The 19,192-nt window shown below is 40.6% G+C and overlaps 2 protein-coding genes across 6 annotated transcripts; both read right to left on the bottom strand.

Moving 5' to 3' along the window:
- Positions 1-1,645: 1,645 nt before the first annotated feature.
- Positions 1,646-5,691, bottom strand: LOC147642509 (tetraspanin-10-like). Of its 5 annotated transcripts, XM_086781940.1 has the most exons (12): positions 5,447-5,691; positions 4,829-4,942; positions 3,838-3,950; positions 3,668-3,722; positions 3,435-3,490; positions 3,253-3,300; positions 3,028-3,079; positions 2,830-2,913; positions 2,648-2,715; positions 2,305-2,430; positions 2,087-2,162; positions 1,646-1,959 (listed from the first exon to the last, which is right to left on the bottom strand). In XM_086781940.1, exons 3-12 carry the CDS (start codon positions 3,879-3,881, stop codon positions 1,891-1,893), a joined length of 678 nt encoding a protein of 225 aa, XP_086638066.1. In that variant the 5' UTR covers positions 3,882-3,950; positions 4,829-4,942; positions 5,447-5,691; the 3' UTR covers positions 1,646-1,890. The 5 variants fall into 5 exon arrangements, with proteins under 5 accessions (XP_086638066.1, XP_086638185.1, XP_086637911.1 ...); XM_086782059.1 differs by lacking the exon at positions 4,829-4,942; XM_086781785.1 differs by lacking the exons at positions 4,829-4,942; positions 5,447-5,691 and adding an exon at positions 4,443-4,574.
- A 6,805-nt stretch (positions 5,692-12,496) lies between these two features.
- Positions 12,497-15,146, bottom strand: LOC147642508 (tetraspanin-10-like). The gene is made up of 10 exons (XM_086811418.1): positions 15,063-15,146; positions 14,246-14,358; positions 14,076-14,130; positions 13,843-13,898; positions 13,661-13,708; positions 13,419-13,470; positions 13,221-13,304; positions 13,039-13,106; positions 12,778-12,903; positions 12,497-12,635 (listed from the first exon to the last, which is right to left on the bottom strand). Exons 1-10 carry the CDS (start codon positions 15,144-15,146, stop codon positions 12,497-12,499), a joined length of 825 nt encoding a protein of 274 aa, XP_086667544.1.
- Positions 15,147-19,192: the final 4,046 nt, after the last annotated feature.

Raw genomic sequence — 19,192 nt, 5'->3', positions numbered from 1 at the left:
TACTATATTTCTCTCTCTACATTTTTTACCCTACTTTCTCTCTCTAAGCATGAGGTAACCCTATATTCATAGTTTATTTCTAACTTTTCTAACCATCCATAATTTAATCCAAAAACTTATTTAGACTTAGGTTCTCCTCAAATTAAAGCTTCTTCATTAGTTTTCTCTAAAAACTAATATGACCTAAGGCTTAGCCATAAATTATGAAATATTTAAAATTTCCTTAGGTTTAGGAGTATCCTATCCCAATTCTTAAATTTCCTATGGTTCTAAGCAAGAAGGAGATGCTCTCAATTTAGTAAGTTTTCTACAAAGATTATTATTAGACTAAGGGTATAGAGTCAAAATTAGACTTTAAAGGTCTCTCGTTTTGAGAATAGGAAGTTATTATTCTAAATTTATTAAAATTAGAATTACCATGGAATAGACAAATAAATTACAAAACGACTAGAAGAAATACAAAATTCAAGCAAAGGTCTTAATTATACCATGGAAAATTTGACTTGTAGGAGGCTTGCTATATCCTTTGTGCAAAGCAATGAGCTTCCCACCTCTTCAATAATCAAAAGTTTGATGTACATCCCTAGGCGCATCTACAACTCCAATGATCATCCTCTTACACTTAAATGATTATGTACATCCTAGGTAATGGTACGATATATGTGTAATACTGAAAACAAGGCAACTTCTCTCTAGGAAAAAATTTGTGAATTTATCATGAGAGGGGGGCCTTCTCATATTTGAAAATGATGGCTTCACACTCTACACATACCATTAATTCACTCAAGTTTGTAGCCGACCATATCTCATGCATCCACCCATTTTCTTATGCACTACATGCATCCATCCATACATCTAGTCAACTTTCACATTTATCCATGGCTATAGTTATCTATTAGTTCACCATGCTTATATCTACATTAATAATTTTCTTTCTTTCCAAACATTATCCCTAAGGATTTTACACTCACCTTTCCAAACATTATATCTAGTTATTTATGCATGGCTATAGTTATCTATTAGTTCACCATGCTTATCTCTACATTAATAATTTCCTTTCTTTCCAAACATTATCCATAAGGCTTTAAATCTTATACTTTATTCTTTCACCCATCCAACCTTGGATTAAAATGTGAATTCTATTTATAATTTTTATCAAGGCTAATGCACACACACTTCCTAGCATATTATTATGACTAATTTTTATTATTTAATATATTTCTAAAATAATTCCTTTATTTATTTTTAGAATATTTTCTAATATCATTTTTATCACTTCATTTCTCTTTCTAACTCCAATGTGCAAGGGGGTGCACATATGCACATGTGAACATGAGAAAACTCCCTTTAATTTATGCACATGGCAACTTGGCTAATAACCTTAAATTTTATTTTCTACTTTCTCAATTATTCAAGCTTCCATGCCCTCATTAAAGTGCTCATTTGATTAAAACTTCACATTCTCTCTAACAAATAAGTCTCTCAGAGTCTTTCTAAGATAAGAAACCAAACAAAATGAGGAGTAAAGAAATCTTCAATAGAGATCTTGCACGATTAAATGATGACCCTTCCTTGAGCTTTGACATTGTTATTGAAGGGATTTGTTAATGAAGATCTTATCAAATCAATTTTGAGCTTTGTGGAGGAGTATCATTAACTTTAGTAGCCCAATATGTTTAAATTCTCATATAACCATATATATAAGAGAGAGAGCCAAGTAGTTTATCTATTCATAGAATATAATTACCAAATATAAACATAGTGATTTAGTTGAACCTGCTAAAAGCATGTGCTCCTTAAAGAACACGTGAGTGAGCGTCATTGCATCTCCATGACTTGAATACAAGCAACCTGCATATTAAGACAAGCCTTTAAGATCGGCTGTTGCAACTAAATACTAGTACTTTTAGATTTACGCGGCACATTTCTTGCATAGTATGCAATTGAGTACAAAACAATCTGCAAAACAAACAGAACATGTAAGAATTTTGTGAATATATATATCATAATGTATATAACATTGTCATGATATCAAAATATTTTCAAGCTGATCTAGGTTGATCAAATTTGGCGTGAATGAACAGACCAGCATTGTAAATATTATTATGTTGACGAGTGCAACAATACGCCATTCCTTCCTCAAATAATGCGCGATTGCACCTCTGCCATGAAAACAAGCAGGATGAACAGTATTCATGGCTTCATATCCCTATGAACACAGTATGCAATGCGTTGCTTGGAAAGGGCTTCTAACACGAAAACCGAGCAGGCGCAATTACTATCACATGAGAAGACGAAACATACTTGCAAGAGTCACAGTTGTAGCATTTGATCGCAATGCTGTTTCGATAAAGCTTACAGTCTTTGAGTGAGGAAAGTGGAGGAGATTGAAGATCGTAGTAAGATGCATTTTTGGGAGAATACCCACACCTGGTGTGTGTGAAAAAAGACAGAAAACCCCCAAGTTTAGTACACACACATGCACACATCCCCCCCTCTCTCTCTCTCTCACACACACACATGCAGCCGGCAATGCACACACACATGCACCCGCAAGTTTAGTACACACACATGCACACATCCCTCTCTCTCTCTCTCTCACACACACACACACACACACACACATGCGGCTATATTGCACACGTACTCGGATGGAGGCCTGCAGCATGCTGATTCGATTGGGCTCAATGCTGCACGCCTATATGCGCGAAGAGTCTGCACATGGCACAAAAATCATGTGAATTATAACATCATTTGCAGTAGCGTTCCAAGTAATCTTTTAGCACTATAATACTGATTATTAGTGAGTTAATCACGCTTGATTAGTACCCGATACTTGAACTTAAGGTCGCTGCAGTATTTTGGTTTCACGAAACAGCTCTTGAGGTGCTCCCAGTTGTCGTTGTCATTTAACTGGTTATTTTTATAAAAAAAGATAGCTCGCAGAATAAGAATTTAGATGAGTTTAGTGATGAAACTCCATACAAGAAATATATTGTTACATAGAAGAAGCTAGACGTTCTTTACCAGCTTTTGCAGCCAACCAGAGTAGTCTTGTAGCCTGTAATCCTGAGCAGGCCTGCAGTAATACATATCAAGCCAAAAAGTTTTTTAATTCACAGTTTAGATTAATCCAACAATTTGATTTAGCTCATGCATATTATTCCTGCATATTTAATATTTATATCATGTCTAATCCTGCATATTGAAGGAGAAGCGAAGCAGAGATGCTAGCATCCTCATGAATCTTACTCTTTAGTTGAATGGCGTCCAGATGCCCCATGATTTGTGGCTATAAATCTGTTATAATCATCTAGCCGTCAGCTTATAATTAACCCACACTAATCCCGATCAATTATTCGCAAGCTTCCAAGCTATTAGAAGGGGATATTTAATTTTCTACTAATTAGTACACGATTAGGAACTTCACTTACGCGAATATGGTGAACCCAGCAAGTGCACCAAGCAGGAGACACATGAGAAATAAGTACTGCAGTAATCATAGGTGTCTGGTTAAGCGGACTGGCCATGCATGCCAGGCTCATACCAAGATTAATTTGCAACGGAAACCAAATCAGCTTTTATGCATGATTAGTGCAATTAATTAGGATAGTTCTGTTTTAGCTTAAACAGTAATTTCATGCATCATTAGTGCGATTAAGGATACTGCCCAAAGCAGAAGAGAAACTTCTCTTAAGGCGCCAAGAAATCCGATTAACGATCTGCATTAGTATAAGAGGCAGGACAATATCATAGACACAACACGTCGACATTCATGAGACTGCATTAAGCATAAAAGAAAGGCAATTAACCATAAAAAGCTGATATGATACTTACACACACATGATGAAGGCCCCTGTAATGAGCACAGGCGTAGCCATGAGCCTCTCACAATCTCCACGCTTGGTGGCAAGTAATATCCCTAGTCCCAAGACAGCAATGGAAAGAACCTGTATTGATAGCCCAAGATACAAGATTTAGTGTGGTGTGAACTTATGCAGCTAAGTTTTTTCTAATTACGGTATAACAATTTGATTAGGTCAACTTATCAAGATGATTAAGATTAACATTGATGTCAATCATCTTAATCATAGCCCAAAAAAACAAAGAAAGACTGAAAGAAACTATTTTAACGATGCTATGTAGATTAAACATAACTAAGTACCATAATTTACAACCTACCGGAAGGTGATCACGTGAAGGCGCATCTTCATAGTCAAATAAATGCTAACATATGTTAAAGGATGGTGGATTAAACATACCGATGTACCAAAACGTACAACCTATGAGCATGACTGACAATGATATTGTTGTTGTCAATCACCTTCATGCTAGTTAAATTATCGATTGCAGCTTATATTAATAATGATGGATTAACCATAACTATGTAGCATCATCTAGAGAGGAAAGGTGGTGTACAAATTGGGTAAATGGATGTATACCAGAGCAACACAATTGACCCATTGGATCACGAAAAGGCTTGCAGGACGGGTAAAGCTAGGACGTCCGCCCAAGGACATGATGATGTTATAATTCAAGAGGATGAGGGAGCTTGTACACAATTAGTAGTGCAGTGGAATTAGCGAAGATGATATCATATATTGGAGAAGAAAAAGCAATTATTTATATTAGCCTGTTTTTCAAAAAAACCAACCCCAAAATGGCCACTGCATGCTGCATGCTTGCACTTGCCTGCTCTCAGGTTGATCAGACCAGTAACTGATTCCCCCCCCCCCCCCATTTGTTTAATTCTTGCTCGCTCTTGTGGGGGCCGTTTCCTGTTACCCACATGCATAAACGTCTAGAGTGAGTGGGAGAATCTACCCACCTCGAGAAACCAAAAGCTTTTAATATATGTAGACCAAAATGCTTTGAAATTTTGAAGGTCTTGTGCTTGCTTGTATTCGTTGCTTTATGCCCGCCAGCTTTTGGAATTTTCTCTCTGTTGAAATGTAAGCCACGTCAGTTTTAAACTTAAGTAGTTTAGGACCTTAGAACATTTATTAAATTGATTAAATGTAAACAATTTTTCAAAGGCGTAACCGCCCAGCACCTCGACGCCGAACCTTTCTGCGTACATTAAGCCTAGTTGCGCAAGATCAATACATCCAGCACTTTCACTACGGCGAGCATCTGTGGTTACTCTGTTTTGATTACTGTATTGCTAATGACTGTTTAGTTAGCCTAAGAATCCTAGATTTACTACATGGTATCATTAAGTGTCTAGGATTAGGTACGATTATAAAAAATACCTTGATTAACTAGCAACTTGTTGGTCTGCTTGTTGATCCGGACAACACAGCGTGGCCCAAGCGCAACCTGCCTTACCCTCTAGCACTCGTACATATGTCCTTGATAAATTAACTGGTCCTAGTTACCAAGTTGGGAAAACTCGCTTGCAACTTCTCTTAGAACGGGCTGAATTATGGGGGGCGGGGGGGGTTACCTCTGGTGCTAAACTTGAGCGCCCTGTTGCTCCAGTAGATGTGCACGAGGCCTGGAAGAAGAAGGATTTGGCTGCCCGTATGGAAATCCTCGTGCATTAATTAGGGGATAGACAAGTCTACCCTGTTGGCATGTTGCTCCAGTAGATGTGCACGAAGCCTGGAAGAAGAAGGATTTGGCTGCCCGTATGGAAATCCTCGTGCATTAATTAGGGGATAGACAAGTCTAGGCTGTACGGACATTTAGGGGATAGACAACAAGTCCCAGCCAAGGCCTTGCCTTCGATCTCAACAAGGCCCGACCTTCAAGCAATTGTTCAGCTACTACGAATGCATCCAATGGATGCTTGTATGGTGCTTGAAGACATGATGGAAACCACCTTTTGGACTAGCTCATGTAAATAAGTGACGTAAGAAATATGAAAAGGGGCAATCTCACTATCACAATTGAGTTTACTTTCTCTCTCTCTCTCTCTCTCTCTCTCTCTCTCTTTTGTGGATATGGTGGTAGGCTTGTATATGTTGATACTTGCCTGCTTGATTATGGTGATGTGCATGTAGGTGATGGTTCTTGTCTTGCTTCTTCTTCTCCTTCTTTTTGCCATCTTCTTCTAGGTATCACTCTTACACACAAAAGGCATAGAGTAGAGGTTGAGCTCTGCATAGCTCCCTTCCTCTTTGCTCACTACCTAGCTTGTGGGAGCTCCATTTGAGTGACACAAGTGGAGGTGGAGTGAGCCCCTAGCGACCTCATATTGAGGAGTTAACCCTAATTAGGGTTGGTTATTTACTTGTTCTCAAACCGACCCTTGCATGGTATTCCTTCCCTTCTTCGCTCCCTCTCTTGCGCAAGGTAGCATGCAAGGTAGCATGTTGATTTGGTTAACATATATAAGCTATGTAAAGATGATATTGTACGAGGTCTATCACTGAGGATTAATTTATATGTGTTAAAAGATGCACACTCTGAAATTACATGAGGAGACTTCATTAGGGAAGTCACAGCAATGAGAAGGGTCTGTGTGGATTACAGAAAGCTTAATGTCGCTACAACCCCTTCCCTCTGTCATTTACAGACTCCCTGCTGGATGCATTAGTCGGCCATCAGATGTACACATTTTTGGATGGCTTCAGTGGCTACAATCAGGTCCACATGGCACCGAGAGATCCAAGAAAGATGGCCTTCCTCACCAAATGGAGTGCCTTTACATTCAATGTGATGACCTTCGAACTAATGAATACTTTGGCAACATTTCAACGGATGGTTCAGAAAAATTTTGCGAAACATTTGACAAGCTTCATGCGGGTGTTCATCGATGACTTCAATGTCTTCGAGAAATCATGTTAACACCTGATGCACCTAGAGTTGTGTTTGGCAAAATGCCGAGGTTTAAGATTGAGCCTTGAAAAATGTGCATTTGCCATCCAATGCAGTATGCTCCTTGCCCACATATTATCTTAGGAAGGAATTGCAGTAGACTCAGCCAAGGTGGGGGTGATTTGGAAAGCTCCTATCCTGACCAGTATGGAGCTGAGAAGGTTCTTGGGGCAAGTCAGATGGCATAGCTGAATGCTCCGATATCTAGCACTACAAGGGATCGGGCTCATACCTGCGCTCCTAGTCGCTAAAAATGACTTGTGAAAAAAAGTAGCGGGCCCGTGTATCAGCGCGTGTATCATCGCAGACAGAGACATACGTGTATCAGCGCGTGTATCATCGCAGACAGAGACATGCGTGTAAAAGCGCGTGTATAGGACTGCACAAACACGCTCATACATGGGTGTATACACGCGTTCTATCAATTCAAATGCATTTAGACGCGTTGATACAAGCGTCTATACACGCGTTTTGTTAATTTACATGCGCTTATACACGTGTATTTCTCAGGTTTGACGCGTTTATACACGCGTGCTTTACAGATTATCCGCGTATATACACGCGAGTTTTAGCAGTTCTGACGCGTTTATACACGCGAACAGAGAGCAAAAAAAATCCAGAGAGTGCTATTTGGTGCCTAAATGCTGTTCCAGCATTCCAGCACCCAATAACACTCTCTGGATTTTTTTTTTGTGCATTAGACCATCCACGAAGAACATATCCACGAGGAAGATTAAGACAAGAACGACATGAATGCATACATTGTCAATACACGATTCAAGACAGACATGAATGTAATACTATCGATTCACGATTCAATATTACTATCAAAATTTCACACATATATACAAGGGAGTCCATATCTCGAAGTAGCCCATGGCTTCAGTTTACAAAAAAAAATATACAACCACATCCTCAATATGGAATGTGATACTATAAGTCTAAGTACTACTCAGACCCAGATGATGACTCGGTGCTCCCTCCATGCTCAGATGAGCTCACATCGGTCGGAATGTCCGATGAGTAGTGCTCACGTCCACCCTCTGCAGTGGCGGCGGGTGGATCATCAGCAGCTTGTGCCTGTTCAAGTAATATATAGTATATAAGTATATATATATGTAATTCAATAAACCAAAATCATTCGTTTAGAATTTTCAAGTACCTGTCGACCGTATGGTCTCATGGCTATCTCAAACTGCGCGTTCGTAATATGTCCCTCGGCTCTAAAGATGGCCCACGTGTCACATCTGCTATGCCGGCGAGCAGACGCAGTATCATGGGTTGTGGGCTTCCTCCCCGTAACCCGTCGCTGTATCATAATCAACACAATTTGTAAGATTAAAACAATCATAGAATCAATGAATTAAGTAAACAATCAAATAAAGTGGCAAGATATTTACGAACTCTACCTCCCATGACGCGATGCCGCCAGATCCGAAATGCGAAGATCCAATGGTCTCCATCTGGATCCGTCGTGCCTCCACATGGTGCTTGCTCTTCACACCACCCTCTGCTCGTTTCTTTGCCTCCTTCCACTCATGTTTGTGCGCAGTGGTGGCAGGTTTCTCGGCAGGATAGCCACCCGCAGCTACATTTAGCCGGTCACATCGTACGCGAGTTTTTTAAGGTGAGATCTTTTATTACTTAAGATCTCCCTTATTCGCGTCCTTCCTCATACATCCGAGAATGTAGCATGTGGGGGATTGGGGTACCGACTATGTACAGCCTCTATCACCTCCCCAACTAATCGGGTATTTTGATCTTTAAATTTAATAAAATAATTTCTATACAAATTTGATACTACCCCACGCATGTACTCCATTACCTCCCTCCCCCTCGCATCCATCACTATCCCGACCCTATCCGTCACATCATAGCAGATCACTCTCTCCACCTCTCTCATCTCCTCCTCTTCCGAACTGTCTCCTCTAACTCTTCTCTCTCTATCTCCTCTCTCACCGCGTGCCCTACTACCTCCCCCACCTCTCCCACCAAAGCACCCGCCGCATCCTCCACTCCCACTCTTCCTACTACTATGGGTGGAGACACGACTAGGGGATTGTCTACGTGACGGTGGTGTGAGCCCTGACGTGACGGTGGCTCTGAGGGAGCACGTGATGGTGGCTATGAGGGTGTGCGTCAGTGTGTCTGGGACGAGGTATGTCTCCTCGGTGGACGTGGAAGAGGAGAAGCTGCATGCCGTCTCGTCGGACTCGTAGGCATAGACGGCACTAGAGTGCCCTCGATACTCGCGGTAGGGGTATAGACACCAGGCATGGAAGGAGGAGGATGGGCATACATATACTCTGTAAGCTCAAATGGACCAGGATGGCGCCCAAAATGATTTAGCATCTCCATCAGCCAATTGCTGTACGCAAATGGATCGGATGAAGGACCTGGAATATCCATAAAGAATCTGCAAAAATAATCCTCATGTACATCATGGGCTGTCTCTTGACTCACACAAATATCATCATACAAGTCATCTATCAGCCTGCAAACCATAGAAACAGAAAACGTAGCGTCCCAAAACGTGTGTATACACCCGTCAAAAAACACGTGTATACACCCGTCCAGAAACGCGTGTATATCCGCGTGAACAGACTGTGCAGACAGGATACACGCGCTTTTACACGCGTTTCTACATGCGACCTGTGCAAAAGAAATTTTGAAAGGGACCGACTCCGACAATGTGTCCTTATAAAAGGCCCACTATCGCCCCTGTCAGAATCGTTCACCCAAAATCGTGTGCAGAAAAGTAAAAGGACGGAGACAAACCCAAAAAGCAAAGAAAAAATAGCATAAACAAATCTGAGGAAGGAGACAAGGCAAAGGACAAACTGACTCACCTCTGAAAAAGTGAGTCTTCTTTCTTGGTCGGCTTCCTCCCGTGTGTGCTCCTTCTCTTCTCCCTCCTTGCACTTAGGTTTCGTTTTTGTTGGAAGAGGCGAAAACGAAAAAAGAACAGTATTGTTAGTTCAAAATCTTTATTTGGGAAAGGCGGGCTATTTTTAGTTTAAACAGACCGTCGCGTTTATAAACGCGTGTATCTTCGCGTGTATGATAATTTAGCTGCATTTATACACGTGTTTTGCAGGAATTACCCGCGTTAATACACGCGATTTTTAGGAAATAGCCGCGTTAATACACACAATTTTAAGGAAATAGCCGCATTAATACACGCGATTTTTATACTTTCATCAAAAACATATTATGATTTTGTGTTTTCTGGTTTGTACATAGGATGTCATCAACCTCCTCAAGCAGTTCTGGGAAAGATGAGACAATGCGTCATCGTAATCGCGATGTGTGGTTAGGACAACCGATCAAATGTATGTGTAATCGATGTCAAGGATGCATTGTACGAGCACGTCGAACTACCTTGAATCACATCTCCATGTATGGAGAATGGAATCAAACAGGTTTAGAGGTGAGTAGATGTAAATTGATGGTATTCAAATGACTCATGGTATCCAAATTAAATTAATAGAGTTGTAATATATAAACTCTAATTGAAGCAGGATGCAGTATCACACCCTAACATGGTGCCCTACGCGCGACGAGAGCACGCAAAGCGTCGACGAGATGATGCTGGAGCTTCGGGATCTATTATCAGAGATGAGTGGGACATGGATGACAATAGCCCTGCACCCCACGAAGTTGTGGAAGAGGAAGTGCTTGATGATATGGTGCGGAATCTTTTTAAGGATGATCCCAAAGGTATGGACGACGATGATATGGAACAAGAGCATCTTTACAAGGCTTCATCGACACCGGTTTTTGAAGGGTGCACATTCTCTATTTTACGTGCTTCACTTGAACTACTCAATATACAAACAGTTTATGGATGGAGCAATGCAAGTCTTGACGCATTATTGAAGTAAGCATTCTAACTTACAAATTTGAATTAGTGGTTTAAGGTTTAGGATTTAAGACTAATTATAATTGATGATATTGGATGCGGGCTATTATCAAACATGGCATTGCTTCCAAAGGGAAATAGACTACCCACCTCAAGAGACATAGCGAGGCGCTATGTGACATCTCTTGGAGGATTGGATTATGATCGCATACATGCATGCGTCAATGATTGCATTCTCTTTCGTGGGACGCATAAGGAGGCTCGACATTGTGCCACTTATGGTGAAGCAAGGTATAGAACAGATATGAAGAGTTTTGATGTACCTCGTAAAGTCTTGCGACACTTTCCTATAATTCCTCGCATCAAACACATGTTCAAGTGCAAATCCATAGCAGAGCTCATGTCATGGCATTCCTCACATCGATCGGATGATGGCATGTGGAGAATTCCCGCAGACACTCCTGCTTGGAAGCGTATTGAAGATGAGTGGCCCAGCTTTAAAACAGAGCCCAGATACTTGAGACTTGGCCTAGGTATGGATGGAGTGAATCCATTTGGTTTCAAAAGCACCGCATATAGCGTGTGGCCAGTTGTGTTGGTGAATTACAACCTTCCACCATCAATGGCGATCAAGAAGGGACATCTTATGTTATCCCTTCTAATTCCAGGGAAACATAAAGTCAAGCATATGGATGTTTATCTTGAACCGTTGATTGATGAGTTGGAGGAACTATGGAGAGGTGTTGCAGTGGTGGACATTAGTAGGCCTCCCTCCTCTCGACACTTCGACTTAAAAGCAGTGTTGATGTGGACAATGCATGACTTTCGAGGATACAGCGATTGTTCTGGTAAGAATTCTAATTACCTCCCTACTCTAATACTATTGGCTATATATATTAATTATACATATTGACTTTATTATTCTAACTTTTATTTATATTTTAACAGGTTTGAAAACATCAGGTAAACATGCATGTCCTGTTTGTGGCCCTTCGTTAGTACGAGTATGCTGACGGTTTATGTAAGACCATATTCGATAACCATCATTGATTTCTCCCCTCAGATCATCCTAAATATGTTGCTAGTAAGAGTAACATTCCTCCACAGACACTTCGTGCAAAAGATTGGAAGCGTATTTGGGAGTCTACAAATATTCTTCCTCCAGATGGCATGAACAGGTATAGTAATGTTTTTTCAATCTTGTTTTGTGTAGTCTCTAATTGGATTAAAGGTCACATAGAACAATCCCTTGTGTAGGTACTCCATTTTTTTCGGCTACCATATTAGACCCATCTTAAGATCAACCATCTTCTTGATCCCATGCACATCTTCAAGAATGTGGGATCTGGTATTTGGGAACATATTATTGGTAAACGAGACAATGTTAGCGTAAGTGAGGACTTGCGGGTCGCAGGATGTATGCGTCAAGCTTGGCCACGAGAGGTGGGTGGGCACGTTCGTCTTCCGCCTGCACCATGGATTATATCAAAGAAAGAGGAGAAGCAGGTAAAGCAGGCCATCACCACTTTGCGTACTCCCACTGGATGCATGAGATCATTGAAGGGAGCCTTTACAACCACTAAGAAAAGAGGCGTTGAACAACTATATGGGTTGAAGTCCCACGATTGGCACAAGATGCTTCAAGTAAGTGTTTTCCAAGTCTTGTACGTTGAAATTAAATTTTGTAATGCCATAAACCATACATACATGTGCTCTTATGTGTGCAGTTCATACTACCTACTAGCATCGACCATTGTACAAACAGAACATGTAAGAATTTTGTGAATATATATCATAATGTATATAACATTGTCATGATATCAAAATATTTTCAAGCTGATCTAGGTTGATCAAATTTGGCGTGAATGAACAGACCAGCATTGTAAATATTATTATGTTGACGAGTGCAACAATACGCCATTCCTTCCTCAAATAATGTGCGATTGCACCTCTGCCATGAAAACAAGCAGGATGAACAGTATTCATAGCTTCATATCCCTATGAACACAGTATGCAATGCGTTGCTTGGAAAGGGCTTCTAACACGAAAACCGAGCAGGCGCAATTACTATCACATGAGAAGACGAGACATACTTGCAAGAGTCACAGTTGTAGCATTTGATCGCAATGCTGTTTCGATAAAGCTTACAGTCTTTGAGTGAGGAAAGTGGAGGAGATTGAAGATCGTAGTATGATGCATTTTTGGGAGAATACCCACACCTGGTGTGAAAAAAGACAGAAAACCCCCAAGTTTAGTACACACACATGCACACATCCCCCTCTCTCTCTCTCTCACACACACACACACATGCAGCCGGCAATGCACCCTTGATGGCGGCTATATTGCACACGTACTCGGATGGAGGCCTGCAGCATGCTGATTCGATTGGGCTCAATGCTGCACGCCTATATGCGCGAAGAGTCTGCACATGGCACAAAAATCATGTGAATTATAACATCATTTGCAGTAGCATTCCAAGTAATCTTTTAGCACTATAATACTGATTATTAGTGAGTTAATCACGCTTGATTAGTACCCGATACTTGAACTTAAGGTCGCTGCAGTATTTTGGTTTCACGAAACAGCTCTTGAGGTGCTCCCAGTTGTCGTTGTCATTTAACTGGTTATTTTTATAAAAAAGGATAGCTTGCAGAATAAGAATTTAGATGAGTTTAGTGATGAAGCTTCATACAAGAAATAAATTGTTACATAGAAGAAGCTAGACGTTCTTTACCAGCTTTTGCAGCCAACCAGAGTAGTCTTGTAGCCTGTAATCCTGAGCAGGCCTGCAGTAATACATATTAAGCCAAAAAGTTTTTAAATTCACAGTTTAGATTAATCCAACAATTTGATTTAGCTCATGCATATTATTCCTGCATATTTAATATTTATATCATGTCTATTCCTGCATATTGAGGTTTTTTATTTTTAACAGGAGAAGCGAAGCAGAGATGCTAGCATCCTCATGAATCTTACTCTTTAGTTGAATGGCGTCCAGATGCCCCATGATTTGTGGCTATAAATCTGTTATAATCATCTAGCCGTCAGCTTATAATTAACCCACACTAATCCCGATCAATTATTCGCAAGCTTCCAAGCTATTAGAAGGGGATATTTAATTTTCTACTAATTAGTACACGATTAGGAGCTTCACTTACGCGAATATGGTGAACCCAGCAAGTGCACCAAGCAGGAGACACATGAGAAATAAGTACTGCAGTAATCATAGGTGTCTGGTTAAGCGGACTGGCCATGCATGCCAGGCTCATACCAAGATTAATTTGCAACAGAAACCAAATCAGCTTTTATGCATGATTAGTGCAATTAATTAGGATAGTTCTGTTTTAGCTTAAACAGTAATTTCATGCATCATTAGTGCGATTAAGGATACTGCCCAAAGCAGAAGAGAAACTTCTCTTAAGGCGCCAAGAAATCCGATTAACGATCTGCATTAGTATAAGAGGCACGACAATATCATAAACACAACACGTCGACATTCATGAGACTGCATTAAGCATAAAAGAAAGGCAATTAACCATAAAAAGCTGATATGATACTTACACACACATGATGAAGGCCCCTGTAATGAGCACAGGCGTAGCCATGAGCCTCTCACAATCTCCATGCTTGGTGGCAAGTAGTATCCCTAGTCCCAAGACAGCAATGGAAAGAACCTGTATTGATAGCCCAAGATACAAGATTTAGTGTGGTGTGAACTTATGCAGCTAAGTTTTTTCTAATTACGGTATAACAATTTGATTAGGTCAACTTATCAAGATGATTAAGATTAACATTGATGTCAATCATCTTAATCATAGCCCATAAAAACAAAGAAAGACAGAAAGAAACTATATTAACGATGCTATGTAGATTAAACATAACTAAGTACCATAATTTACAACCTACCGGAAGGTGATCACGTGAAGGCGCATCTTCATCGTCAAATAAATGCTAACATATGTTAAAGGATGGTGGATTAAACATACCGATGTACCAAAACGTACAACCTATGAGCATGACTGACAATGATATTGTTGTTGTCAATCACCTTCATGCTAGTTAAATTATCGATTGCAGCTTATATTAATAATGATGGATTAACCATAACTATGTAGCATCATCTAGAGAGGGAAGGTGGTGTACGAATTGGGTAAATGGATGTATACCAGAGCAACACAATTGACCCATTGGATCACGAAAAGGCTTGCAGGACGGGTAAAGCTAGGACGTCCGCCCAAGGACATGATGATGTTATAATTCAAGAGGATGAGGGAGCTTGTACACAATTAGTAGTGCAGTGGAATTAGCGAAGGTGATAACATATATTGGAGAAGAAAAAGCAATTATTTATATTAGCCTGTTTTTCAAAAAAACCAACCCCAATTGCAAAATGGCCACTGCATGCTGCATGCTTGCACTTGCCTGCTCTCAGGTTGATCAGACCAGTAACTGATCCCCCCATTTGTTTAATTCTTGTTTGCTCCTGTGGGGGCCGTTTCCTGTTACCCACATGCATAAACGTCTAGAGTGAGTGGGAGAATCTACCCACCTCGAGAAACCAAAAGCTTTTAATATATGTAGACCAAAATGCTTTGAAATTTTGAAGGTCTTGTGCTTGCTTGTATTCGTTGCTTTATGCCCGCCAGCTTTTGGAATTTTCTCTCTGTTGAAATGTAAGCCACGTCAGTTTTAAACTTAAGTAGTTTAGGACCTTAGAACATTTATTAAATTGATTAAATGTAAACAATTTTTCAAAGGCGTAACCGCCCAGCCCTCGACACCGAACCTTTCTGCGTACATTAAGCCTATTTGCGCAAGATCAATACATCCAGCACTTTCACTACGCCTCTGATGCTGGAGCATCTGTGGTTACTCTGTTTTGATTACTTGATTGCTAATGACTGTTTAGTTAGCCTAAGAATCCTAGATTTACTACATGGTATCATTAAGTGTCTAGGATTAGGTACGATTATAAAAAATACCTTGATTAATTAGCAACTTGTTGGTCTGCTTGTTGATCCGGACAACACAGCGTGGCCCAAGCGCAACCTGCCTTACCCTCTAGCACTCGTACATATGTCCTTGATAAATTAACTGGTCCTAGTTACCAAGTTGGGAAAACTCGCTTGCAACTTCTCTTAGAACGGGCTGAATTATATTGGGGGGGGGGGGGGGGGGGGGGGGGGTGTTACCTCTGGTGCTAAACTTGAGCGCCCTGTTGCTCCAGTAGATGTGCACGAAGCCTGGAAGAAGAATGATTTGGCTGCCCGTATGGAAATCCTCATGCATTAATTAGGGGATAGAAAAGTCTAGGCTGTACGGACATTTAGGGGATAGACAACAAGGCCTTGCCTTCGATCTCAACAAGGCCCGACCTTGAAGCAATTGTTCAGCTACTACGAATGGATGCTTGTATGGTGCTTGCAGACTTTTGAAGACATGATGGAAACCACGTAGTAATCGGGAGTGTCCTAATGTAGGAAGCCGAAAACAAGTGGTACTATGCCAATTGGAGATTATCAGATGCAGAGTGGAACTACTCCACCACCCATAGGGAGGTGCTCGACATGATCTACTAAATTCGACAAGTTTTGCAATAAGTTCACATTCCATGTGGATCATTTAGCCTTGATTTATCTTGTTGATAAGTAGAGCTTGGCAGGAAAGATGGCTCGGTAGATGTTGATCCTTCTGAAGTTTGAGTTTAGCATTGGGCACACTCTCTAGGAACCAGCCATACAGTGGCGGACTACCTACCTCGATTGGAGTCTGGTGAAGCCCCAATCGGAGTGGTGGATGATTTACCCACACGGAGCTATTTGTAGCAAAAGCAATCATGACAATACCTCATACCTTCTATGATGAAATGTTGGTATTTGTGGCCACAAGTTTGATGGAGGATAACCTTTCGCGAGATCAGAGAAAGCGGATAGCTGTCGGAAGCCGATATTTCCAAGTAATAGCTGGGCAACTATACAAGAAGGGGATGGATCAGATCCTCCAGAGTGATGAAAAATAGGTAGAGGGAGAGGAGACACACACACAGGAGAAAACCCTAATGTATTAGTCAAACCCTAACCATAGAGGAAAAACATGTCCCATCTCACACAGTGCATAAAGCCATAATCCAGAAGCTACAACACACTACATGTGTTGTGTCCACACACAGCTAACCCTAGCTACTATCGGGTGCGTCTATTTAGCGAGCCAAGAGCAGTGAGCACAGAGCAGTGAGTAGAAATAAAGTCCTTGTGAAAGTGAGCAAGTAGGGGCATGGTATGATGTTAAGCGAGCATGTAATGTTAAAGAGAAGAGTGAAACCATAGTGCAACTCTATAATGAACAGAACAAAGAAGACTAAAAAAGTTTAAAAATGACTATTGCAAATAAAGCATTTTCAAATGAATGGTGCGGATATAAAAAATCACTACAAAACTCATACTACTTGGCTCGCTAAAAAGACATTGAATTGGTCATTGAGCTACTAGTAGAAACAAACTATTGTTGCAACCACATGGAAACCACAGCGACCAGAGAGCATATAAATCAAGCCATTAAGATGCACAACAATTTTAATAGCCATACCACTGACACAACAATATAATACTCTTTAGAAACCATAACCATAGGATTTAAAAATTTTATAATCCAAATAAAAATTGTCCAACAATCAGCTACATGCTATTGTAAAAAACATTCAGAAGCATAACATCCATCAAAACATTACTTCCATAGTCCCAAAAAAATGATTGTCTTAATTAAAAAAAGACTATCTCTAATGGCATTTTGATGTAGACATGTGATCCTCATAACTGCAAGAGACACAAAGAAAAGAAAATAAGCTTTATCAATACAAAATTATTCTCTACTAACATATTTATCTTTTCAACATGCATACCTTTGCTGAGTATGGTTCTAACAGGTGATCATAGATCCGCTCATCCTTGTCTAACATTATGACATTGCGATCCATAAATGCTGCCACTAGCCCAAGAGTTCCAGTGCCAGCAAACAAATCCAAAATCGTGTCCCCAGGACGATTGAAGACGGAGACGATGTATTTGCTAAGCCGTTGACCTCTCTGACAACCGCCCCGCCATGGTCTACCCTTTCTCTTCACCAGATCCTCCGATGGCACTCTTGAAAACGCACACAAACCATTAACCATATGCCATAAAGATCACCGAAAATCATTTTAAATTCTATCTTGATTTGAATGTATATACATACATGTCAAAGATAAGATCTTGCCCTACATCAAGATCATCACCTAGTGCCAAATCCCTTAGTTGATCCCCATGCATCACAAAGCTTGTAGCAGGAGATGTTGAGCGAACAAAAACAGCCAATATTAGACAAGTGACCTACAAGCAAAGACACATTGGTTGTTCATGCATTTTCACCTTAAATGGGACAAAGAAGATTTGCACAAATGACAGCCCCAAAGAGAACAACACCAATACCTGGGTAGTAATCATTTTCCCCATCTTCTTCCCAATAGGTGGAGTACACCTCACAACCTGTCTATGGTAAATGCCAAACCCAACGCTCTGTGCAACCTGCTCAATGGTCACTCCTTCTTCCATAGTGTAAAGGCATGTAAAGAAGCCTCGATCCGAGAGACAAGAATCAACAACTTTAAAAGTAGAGTCATACATGCCATCCCCAATCTTATTCCAATATGGAACCTTGTTTGCAACACAACCTCCAATGATGATATTTGAGGGGAAGTCTACAAATATCAACTCCACACAGTAATCGGACCCTCTACTCTTGACATTCCCTACTGTGCAAATAACATTCATGGCATCAAGCACTTGCTTTCCCAATGAGGATGCATCCTCCATGTTCACAAAAGTAGCTGCAAGGTCCTCAATACTGACATTGAAGGCATAAATGGTTCCTATAGACAGGTTTTTGACATTTAACACACATAGTCTTAAGTCAAAACAATCGGATCACGATAGAGATGATGTAGGAAGCTCACATACCTGGAGCTTGCAATGTCTTGGTTATGATGTCAGTTGGTTGTATCCCACCTGCACTACTATTGGATGTCTGTTGTTGACTCTGCTCCTTATTTGCTTCCATTGCTCGATTCACCTCCAATGCACGATTCACTATTTCCCTCCCTAAATTCACTGGCAATGACTTACGAAAAGAAGCCGATGCAATCGATGTTGCATGTGATGTGGATGTGGCCTCATTATGATCAATTTGCTGGCTACGAAGCTCCAATATAGACTTATGTTGGCGATACAGATCAAGCTCCTCCTCAGGCACATGGTTTCTTTCAAGGTCCAACCACCACGGGCAGAAACGAGACTCTATGCTTGACATGGCCTATTCAATGACAAACATGGGTAAACACAACTCACCCTCAATATGAACATGTTTCTCAATCATGGATTCAAAATGACAAATTCAATCACTTACTCTTCCAAGCTTCAAATCGGCATACATATAAGATTGATTGTCAACACAAAGCCACACACTAGAGAGAGGGGG

This window comes from Cibotium barometz, chromosome 1 (genome assembly GCF_041138505.1).
Source record: "Cibotium barometz isolate CiBa-2024 chromosome 1, ASM4113850v1, whole genome shotgun sequence".
Taxonomy (NCBI): Eukaryota; Viridiplantae; Streptophyta; class Polypodiopsida; order Cyatheales; family Cibotiaceae; genus Cibotium; species Cibotium barometz.
Note: the sequence above shows the minus strand (reverse complement) of the source record. Positions and strands in the feature narration are given on the sequence as shown.

Coding starts and splice junctions, on each gene's coding strand:
- LOC147642509 (XM_086781785.1), bottom strand. CDS start 4,520: ATGTCCTTGGGCGGACGTCCTAGCTTTACCCGTCCTGCAAGCCTTTTC. Junction 2,163..2,304: donor TACAACTGTGACTCTTGCAA/GTATGTTTCGTC, acceptor TTTTCATGGCAG/AGGTGCAATCGCGCATTATT. Junction 1,960..2,086: donor TAATAATATTTACAATGCTG/GTCTGTTCATTC, acceptor TTTGTTTTGCAG/ATTGTTTTGTACTCAATTGC.
- LOC147642508 (XM_086811418.1), bottom strand. CDS start 15,146: ATGGGGGGATCAGTTACTGGTCTGATCAACCTGAGAGCAGGCAAGTGC. Junction 14,359..15,062: donor GTGGCCATTTTGCAATTGGG/GTTGGTTTTTTT, acceptor CTATCAATACAG/GTTCTTTCCATTGCTGTCTT. Junction 13,899..14,075: donor TTTCTCTTCTGCTTTGGGCA/GTATCCTTAATC, acceptor TGATTACTGCAG/TACTTATTTCTCATGTGTCT.